We start from the raw sequence: 8,402 nt of genomic DNA, 5'->3' as shown, positions 1-8,402 counted from the left end.
TGTAATATTCATGATCCTCCCTCTCCTGTGAATTCCCAGCTGATCCATTAGCATTTGCTGCCTCGCTGAAAAAATATGGGGGGGGGGAAAAAAGCAACTGATGTAATCAACTGCTTTCTAGCGTAGGCAAACGTCCCCAGTGTTTGCGCATCGCACAATACACAGATTAGCCATATGGAGGCTGTAAAGGGCTTTGGGCCCGAACTTTCAGAGCTGCTTATTTTTCCAGTTACTTCTTCCCGAATTAAAAATGGAGTCATCACAGTTTGGGGTGCAGGGAGGTACAGTCATTTTCTTAGCACCGGGCAGCCCAGATCCTTTTTCTTTGCCTTGAAAATACAAGAGCCACCTCCTGAAACTTTAAGAGAAGCGTGCCAATGCATCGTTCATTCAGGTGTCCAAAATGTGGACCATAAAACTAATTCCTCTGGCTTCTTGTCTCAACTGTATAAATCTAGGGATTGCTGGGGCGGGGAGGTGGCACTTAGAAGAGAAAATTAAAACCTCATGGCATTTAGTTCGACGAGCCTGCAACTGTTTCAGAAAATCAAATAGTGCTACAAAAAAACCAAAAAATGTAGTTTTCCCGAGTGGAATGTACCCTGATTTTAATAACCATAATCAACATAACTGTTCTGTTTCAGCTTGAAGAAAACACTGAATGACATGAAGGAGAGCGCCCAACGTTTTTCTTGAGCTAAACCAGAATGATGATAGTTTAAATGTACAGCTGATACACTGCAAACAACTAGGTGCTTCCTGTACTGTCTCCGGTCCCAAAATAAAAAGCTCGTCTCCAATCTTACTTCTCTGTTTAACAAGAATATAATTGGATAAAAGGCCTCGAGCAGGAAAGAGATAAAGTTCAAGTAGTTGATTATGTGAGATGCAGTGCAAGTATTTGATTACGTGATTCATAGTAGTTTGGAAGCGGGTGACTCATTCACACAGCAATATCCGACTTCTCTGCCCAAGGACCGTTCTCTGAGGCTGGCTGTGGGTTAGGCTCAAGGAGGGAATCTAATTAGCCTCTTCCATCTCTCCTTGCTCTGATTTACTTGTGGCATAACCTAGCAGAATTTCACAGGAAAGGCTCTTCCTCTGGTTATTGTCCCCAGGGAAAACAGACCAGTATAAGCAGTGGAATGGCAAGAACCGCTAAACACGATGAAATAAATATAAACTGGGGCTGGGGCTGCCCTTACGTAGTAAAACCAGTTCTGCTGCACTGCGTCAGGCACTGTACCGGTGGCACTGCCTGCACAGCGACTCCCAGTGCTCAGGATGCAGTTAAGCAGCGTGACATCTGTACCTACTCGTGGGAGGTAGCAAGTGATCAAATTTGGTGTTATGGTAAAGAAAAGACCGAGAAAAATAGGCACGGCTAACCTGCGAGGAGAGCCATAAATCTAAGCAAGGATTGCGTCCCCAGTGCACTGGAAAAAAGGGTCGTTGAAATGGAGAACTGTGGTCCAAAAATTAATCTAGGCCCTATATTTTGAGGAATATGCAGGATGTGAGCAGAACAGCAGAAATGTGAATTACAATTGCTTGTTTCCCCACCACACACTTTGCACAACTGCAGAGAGCTTAAACTTGGCATGGGTCAGGGCTGAGCTCAGTGTGTGTGTGCGCGCGCGCCGCATTTATAGAGCGGAACTTACTTGGGCAGAGTAATTTGAACATTTGTTCAACTTACTTGCATCATTTAAGGTAAGGCTGTTTTAGTTAAGGAGCAGTAAGGCTGAATTCCATGCTGTTATGCACCTGCACAAATGTCACTGAAATCAATGGAGCTTACTGGAATAAGCTAATTTTAGACTATTATACTCTGTACATACAGCATATACTACAATTAGCCTATGTCCAGAAAGCATATCCAAAGCATCTTATTTATGGGTCACTCTTCGGAGTATATTGTTTTCCTGAAAAGTACTAAAGAGAAGAAAACTGCCAGTTAAGTGACGGAGAACGTGCTGACCTTTCATTAGACGTAACCAGGCTGGATGGGTTCTTCAGGTACTGTTTGAACCGGAGCTCAAAAGCCTGCCCTATGGTGTTTATCACCTCCTGCGCCATCCCATTGGGGCATTCCAGTATGTGGCATGCTGCAAAGAGACACCTTACTTTAATTAAGTAAATGCACTTTATACTAGAAAATAGAGACACAAGCTATATTGCTTACAGCAGAAAAGCTAGGCATGAAATTACGCATCTAGATAGCTTTAGGACATTATAGAGCCACCAGTCCTTGCTCTCATGCACGACCTCAGGAAACTCACTGCAGCAGCCGGTGCTGTGTGCCCAGGACCAGCTCTCCCCTCTGCAGAGCCACCGTGAGATAGCACTCAGGGATGGTGCTGGGCCAGCCGCCAGCCCTGCCTGCAGGCTGCCAGGGTACAGGAGTTCTGCACACCCCAGCATCAATACTGGGACTTACTGTTGAATCTGCAGGGTGCCCTAAGTGAGTCAAAATAGCAATGCAGGTGATACGCAGGCGATGGAGCTACAGAGAGGTGGCAGGCCAGACTGTTAAGGCTGCAGCCCAGCTTCTCCAGATTTTCTGAGCCATCCACGGCACCTTAGAGTGAGCTCTCCTGTGAGCTGCCACTCTACCAACTTTATAGCCATTGGCAGTGTTGCTCTGAGAACCGTCTGGCATGAAAGAAGCAGCCAAAGGCCAGTCTTTCTTCTATTGCAGGCGAATAATGAGAGCGATGCAAAAGGGATTTTAGCCCCTGGGTCAGCCTCCAGAGGGAAGAAGGTCTCCTGCACCTGAGTATATACCCCACTCTGCCTTCCAGCAACATACCCAGGAGTCTGGGTTAGATGAGGAGGCTCATTCACTACCTTTCCCCTCATCTGGAAGTTGTCCCAGAGCAGAGCAGCCACTCACCTTTCCAAGCTCTGCCCTTCCTCCCCAGGCAGGGCCAGCTTGGGAAGGCTCCTACCCCTGCATGGAGCCAGCAGCTAGTACAGCTTTAGTCTGACCTGCAGATTCTCACTTCGTTGCACAAAGAATATGACGTTTAAAGCCACAGCCTGCCTGCCATCACCCACATCCATACAGGGAAGTCAGAAATTGTACTGAATATTGAGCTGTTCAGTAGCTTTCTTATTTTAAAACTCAAATAATTCCTTGGTACAGATAAAGCAATCATATAAACATGTATAACAATCTGAAAATTGTTTCCATACCTCTCTGATTAACAGGATCTTTTGCTACATATGCAACATAGTCTGTTGTATCCTATAGGAAAGAAGACGACAAAGGTCTTTAAAGTTATCATTATGAACAACCCTACCGCCATAACAAAGCAGCTGAGTATAGAGAGACCATTTGGCATTCTTTGAGTCTTCAATAAACTGCGTTTTCAATTCCAAACTATGCAACAGGAGTAGAAACACAACTGGTGCCTCATCAGCAGGCAAGGCTGCTCTCTTCCGCTGCTCCCACGGAGCTCGAAGCCTCCCCTGCGTAACGCATTAGAGCTGCGTGAGTGCCAGTCACAGCTTTTAGCTGGGACAGTCCTTATCGATGTCAGTGGAAGCCAAAATAGCGCTAATGTACTGCAAAGGACAAGTTAGAATATTCCCAGTTTGTAGCATGAAGATTGAGTTTTGAAGGCATCTTAGAGAAAAGTTGATCTTTAAAATACCACAGAATACAATAGGTATCTGATCTCAATTGCTGGCTGCCTGATTGTAGTCCGGCTACGATCAGGTTAAATCACTCTGGACCTCAAGGCCGCTGCTGAGATCAGACAGCCTCAGTATAATCAGTTGTCTGTTTCAGATTCTTTTTCCAGCCAACATTGAAATAATCCTCACTTTTTTTCTAGTGAAATGGAAAAGCGAACTGGAATAGAAAAATTTACATTTCTAGTCATACTGCAAAAGCAAAGAGTCGCTTGATAATTCAGTGTTATAGTAGAAATGGTGAGGTAATGAATAACTTTCTTTTAATTATTAAAGATGCATTTTGTTATTTTGGATCTTTAAGGCGGGATGGGGAAAATGCAATTCGACGCTTAAAGGCATGGCTCTCTTGAGGGAAGATGCAATCAGCTGGCAGGAAACAAGGCCCCCATTTGCAATATGCACTAGAACAATCATTTAATAATTCACAATGAATGACACGAGAGGCAGGTCTTAGGGCCAGCAGAACTTGTCCTAGATAATTCTTTTTTTAAATCTCCAAAGTTAATATCATTAAAACAAAGCAAGCTAAATATTTCTTATGCATTTAGTGAACTCAATTTCCTTCCTTTTCCTTTCAGGTTTTTCTTAAAGTTCATAAATATTTTAGTATACACTTTTAAAATAAATTAGATCTACAGAGCAACTAGAAACTAAAGTAACTGGAGCAGTACCTGCTATTTTTATATCTTTGTAATGTTTAAGTACATGCATGGATGACTTCGCTTTAAAATAAAGCCAGAATAGGCTTTATTCTCAGGCAGAATATTGCTACTCCGTAACACTGCAGAGCAACACTGAACTGTGTTTAGCCTGAATGTGGGGGCAGCTGGAGAGACATGTCCTGTGGAAACTATCTCCCATTTTAAACGTAAAGGGAATTTTGGAAGAATTACCTGAACAAGCCACCAAAATTGCCCCTTATGTGAAGTGCCACTAGATTTATAGTTACCACCGCTGGGCAAGACCTCCATTTTACGTATTCTCCCAGTAAGAAAAGCGTCACCAGCTGCACCACCAAGCCCATTTCCTGCAGCACATCTGTGCGCAAGCACATCTCTTGGTGGTCCTGACATTAAGCACTGACCAAACCCAGCCCTGTGTAGCCTGAGATCTGATGGGATCACTCTACAAGACCAATGCAGTATAATAATATATATAAAAAAAAGAAACAACTAAAAAAGGTAAACAAGCCCTGGAGAATTACCCATCCAACCAGCAGAGCAGAGATCTGAAAATACATCCCTGAATTTTCAGAACTGGAAGTGTTACATAAAGACGAACTAGACAGCCAGCATCTAGCACATGGTGCATACTTCAAAAACAAGTCAGCTTAAGGACATCTTTAAATCATTTAACTGTCAAGAAAACTGGAATTTGGAAATGAAGCTTTGTGATGCTCAGCACAACAGCATGTCAGCTCTTGGAGCTGCTCGGAAATCCACATCGGGAAGGGACTGTATGGTCCAGTGTGGTGTATTAGGATAGCACAGGCACCTAAAGGTGAAGTTTGGACTTCTTAGACTCTCAAAATGCCTTAATCATTAAATGGGATCTTTCAGGATGTAGTACCTAGGCGCCAGGCCCGTGCAGGACCAACAGCGCAGAGCCTGCACGCATGTTCCCTCCCCACTTCCCAGCCCAGCTCCAGAAAGCTCCTGTTCTCAGGCAGCTTGGGTAGCATCTCTCCGGGCAGAGCAGAGCAGAGCAGAGCAGCTGGGCTCCTTACATCACCCACATGGCCCTCCAGAGAAGATCCGTCAGCCGCACAGGGACAGTTCCCAGCTATTTCCCCTTGCCTGCTCCTAAACCCGAAGAGGCAGATCTGTCATTTTCCAGTCAAAGCTGGATCTGGCTTCTGCCCCACTGTAATCAAGAATATGACCCAGAGCCTTCTGCTTTCCCTGTTTCATAACACAAGAACAGGAAGACATTTAACAAAATTGAAGGGCAGAAAATTCAAAACTGATTAAAAAAATAATACTGTTTTCATAACACATAGCGTGTGAAATTCATAATGCTGGCAGGGCTGGGCTTGCTTAGATTCGAAGAGGGAATAGGGTATGTTTATGGATGACAAATTCCCTGCTGACAATCATTGCAATAAAGAGCTTGGAAGAGGATAGAAAACCTCTTGCATGACAACATCAGTGAGTTCATGACTATGATACTAGGAGAAAAACCCATATCTGCAGGAAAAAGAAGGTTATGCCATGTCTGTCTTATAGGAGCTTTGCTTGACTCAAAATTCATCTAAAATTTAGTGGCGCTGATGCTGACCGCTTTTGTGACAGGTATTGGGACCACAGAACTGATGCAATTCCTGTGTTCTTATTTTTAGGTCCCCAAGTCTGGGGGCTTTTGAGTGAACTGAGGCTCACTGATGGAGAATGGGAGAGGTAACTATACAGATCTATCAAAGATCCACTGAGTCTCTATTCCAAGTCTCCTTTCCAGTCTCAGTCCCTCAGTTTTCTTGTATTACTGGTCATGATCCAGAATTGCGGTGTACTCTGTTAGTGCTTGTGGATAGGAAGGGATGAAGCAAAGTATTTGCAGGTACTTTTATTCTCATAATAATTTCATTATACCTGCGGAAGTATATCTTACAAATCGATACTTACTGGGTCGCCTCCAGAAGCAAATGAGATGGACTGCATGTGATGGTTGGCAATAATCTGAAAAGCATGACAAACTGGTTAAACGTGCTCATGTGCCACACATTTAGAAAACAGCAGAGCATATATCTTCATAGAGCAAGCAATTAAGTTCATGACAACCCAACCCATTAATACATACACATATCATTTGTGAAGGAAGTAACAATAGGAGTATTTTTGACGCTACCCATTCGTGTTTCGTAATGTCTAGATCCCCAATTAATCTTCCTTAAAGGGTTTTCAGAATGAATTCAGCCACCAACTTCTAACCTGGTCAGTATGAAGCTAAATGAAACTCTGAAAGGGGATTAACTGGAGACACTGGATGCATTTACAAAGTCTTGAGAAATTAATTCATTTTAATTTATTTAAATGCATGGTGCATACAATGGTAGCATTTTTAAGAACAGGCCCCACCAATACTCTCTCTCACCACTAGCACCAAACTGTTACCTGGTAGAGATTTCACTAGCCAAATCAAGCATCAACATTTCATGGTTTCAAACGCTACCTCATCTCTGGAGACAAACTGTTCTTTATTATAATAATCAAGTGCAATAGATTATGCAGGTGGGAACACAATGAAACCTGGTGGTGGCACAAGAATAGAATAAATAGGATTTTCCATTTGCAAAGGTCTAGTAATGAAAGACCTAGAAAGAATTCCAAGCCAGTGCCCTGCACGCCCGTGTGTGCAGTAACAGGGCACATCAGTGCTTTCGGAAGCAGATCCGTCCGGCTGGCTTTTAGTCCTGTTACAAACAGGACCAGGTTAAAAGGGCCGTACTTTAGCTGCCAACCCCCAGAGTTTCACCCTGTGCAGGGAAGCCCTTTGCCGCTGTACCTGAAAGGAAGGGAACCTGGTGCCATAGACCCTTCCGAGCACAGGGGTCCAAGGGACAGGAGACCTCTGTGCTCTGGTGAAACCCCAAGAGCTGCCTGACACTCAGCACGGCATCAGCTCAGTGCAATGATTCTTCAGAGCCAGTGGGTCAAAACTACATCCCTGATGTTCCCCTTCTCCAGCTTGGAGCAAAACCCGCTGCTGGCCCCGGGCGAGATCGTGCTGGGAGCTGAAGCCCAAGCTTCAGCTGGGCTGATGGAGGAATTAGGTGGGCAGCACAAAGCTCCTTATCGCATCTGCCAGGAAGGGAGCACACCCCAGTTCCAGGGCAGATCCAGGCTCACGGGAAGACGTCTCGATGGAGCCCAGAGACTTTGCATAGTATAACTGATTATGCACATATATTTCCCAGCTGTAAAACAGCTTTGAACAACACCAAAGCCAAGCTCTGACTCATTATTTATGTCAAATTTTTTTTTCCCTAGGACTTGTCAGAAACTCCAGTCAGGACTAGTGCCTTGTTTATTAGGCACTGTACAGGCAGAGACACACACAGAGAAACAGTTTGCCAAGTGCTTAAAGATCCCTCCCCATGGGAGACACCATCATAAACAAGAGGAGCATGCGCTGCATGTCTAATTCCTCCGAAGTGCTCTCGTAATTCAGCTTTACCAGGCATGCACAAGAAGACTAAAGGCTGCTGCTTTCCCTTCGAAGCGCCCAGCCTTTCTTTCAGAAGCCGCGAAAGGAGAATACAGTAGCATGAAGAACAGGACACTGATTTATATGTATCCTACCTGCTGCGTGTCAACATTAATCAAAGTGAGACTGCTTGTTGAAATGGTCAGTTTTATATTCACGCCAGAAAACTGAAGGTTACTTTTGCCAAGTACAGAAGACAGAAACTTCACTGGAGGCTTTGAACAAAGAAAAAGAAAGAGGCTGTCAGCGGAGTCTGTCAGGGGCAGAAACATATCAAAGTCCAGTAGATTTTACAATATCTTACTGAGAATTTCAATGGAGCAAGGAAAATGGCTTGACCAAATGCAAATAGATCTTCTAACAAATATCAGCTTTCAATACCATACTTGCAGGCACGGTTTTTATGTCAATAATGGGAAAAAAGTTTTAAAGCAAAATCCCAATGAGCTAAATGTTATAGCTGGCTCAGTAATTCAGAACGTGTAATCTTCCTGCTG

At 44.0% G+C, this 8,402-nt stretch overlaps 1 protein-coding gene across 1 annotated transcript in view; it reads right to left on the bottom strand.

Moving 5' to 3' along the window:
* The window catches only part of SHC4 (SHC (Src homology 2 domain containing) family, member 4), a 33,570-nt gene that overhangs the window by 6,284 nt on the left and 18,884 nt on the right, over positions 1-8,402 (bottom strand). Inside the window, 6 exon segments of the mRNA XM_009330944.1 lie at position 1; positions 4-65; positions 1,982-2,108; positions 3,199-3,250; positions 6,324-6,377; positions 8,001-8,120. The exon segment at position 1 is cut by the window's left edge and continues 112 nt beyond it. Of these exon segments, the coding sequence (XP_009329219.1) occupies position 1; positions 4-65; positions 1,982-2,108; positions 3,199-3,250; positions 6,324-6,377; positions 8,001-8,120 (416 nt within the window).

The sequence above is a fragment of the Pygoscelis adeliae genome, unplaced genomic scaffold (genome assembly GCF_000699105.1).
Source record: "Pygoscelis adeliae isolate BGI_AS28 unplaced genomic scaffold, ASM69910v1 Scaffold318, whole genome shotgun sequence".
Taxonomy (NCBI): Eukaryota; Metazoa; Chordata; class Aves; order Sphenisciformes; family Spheniscidae; genus Pygoscelis; species Pygoscelis adeliae.
The sequence above is the reverse complement of the archived record's forward strand: the minus strand, read 5'-3'. Positions and strand labels throughout refer to the sequence as shown.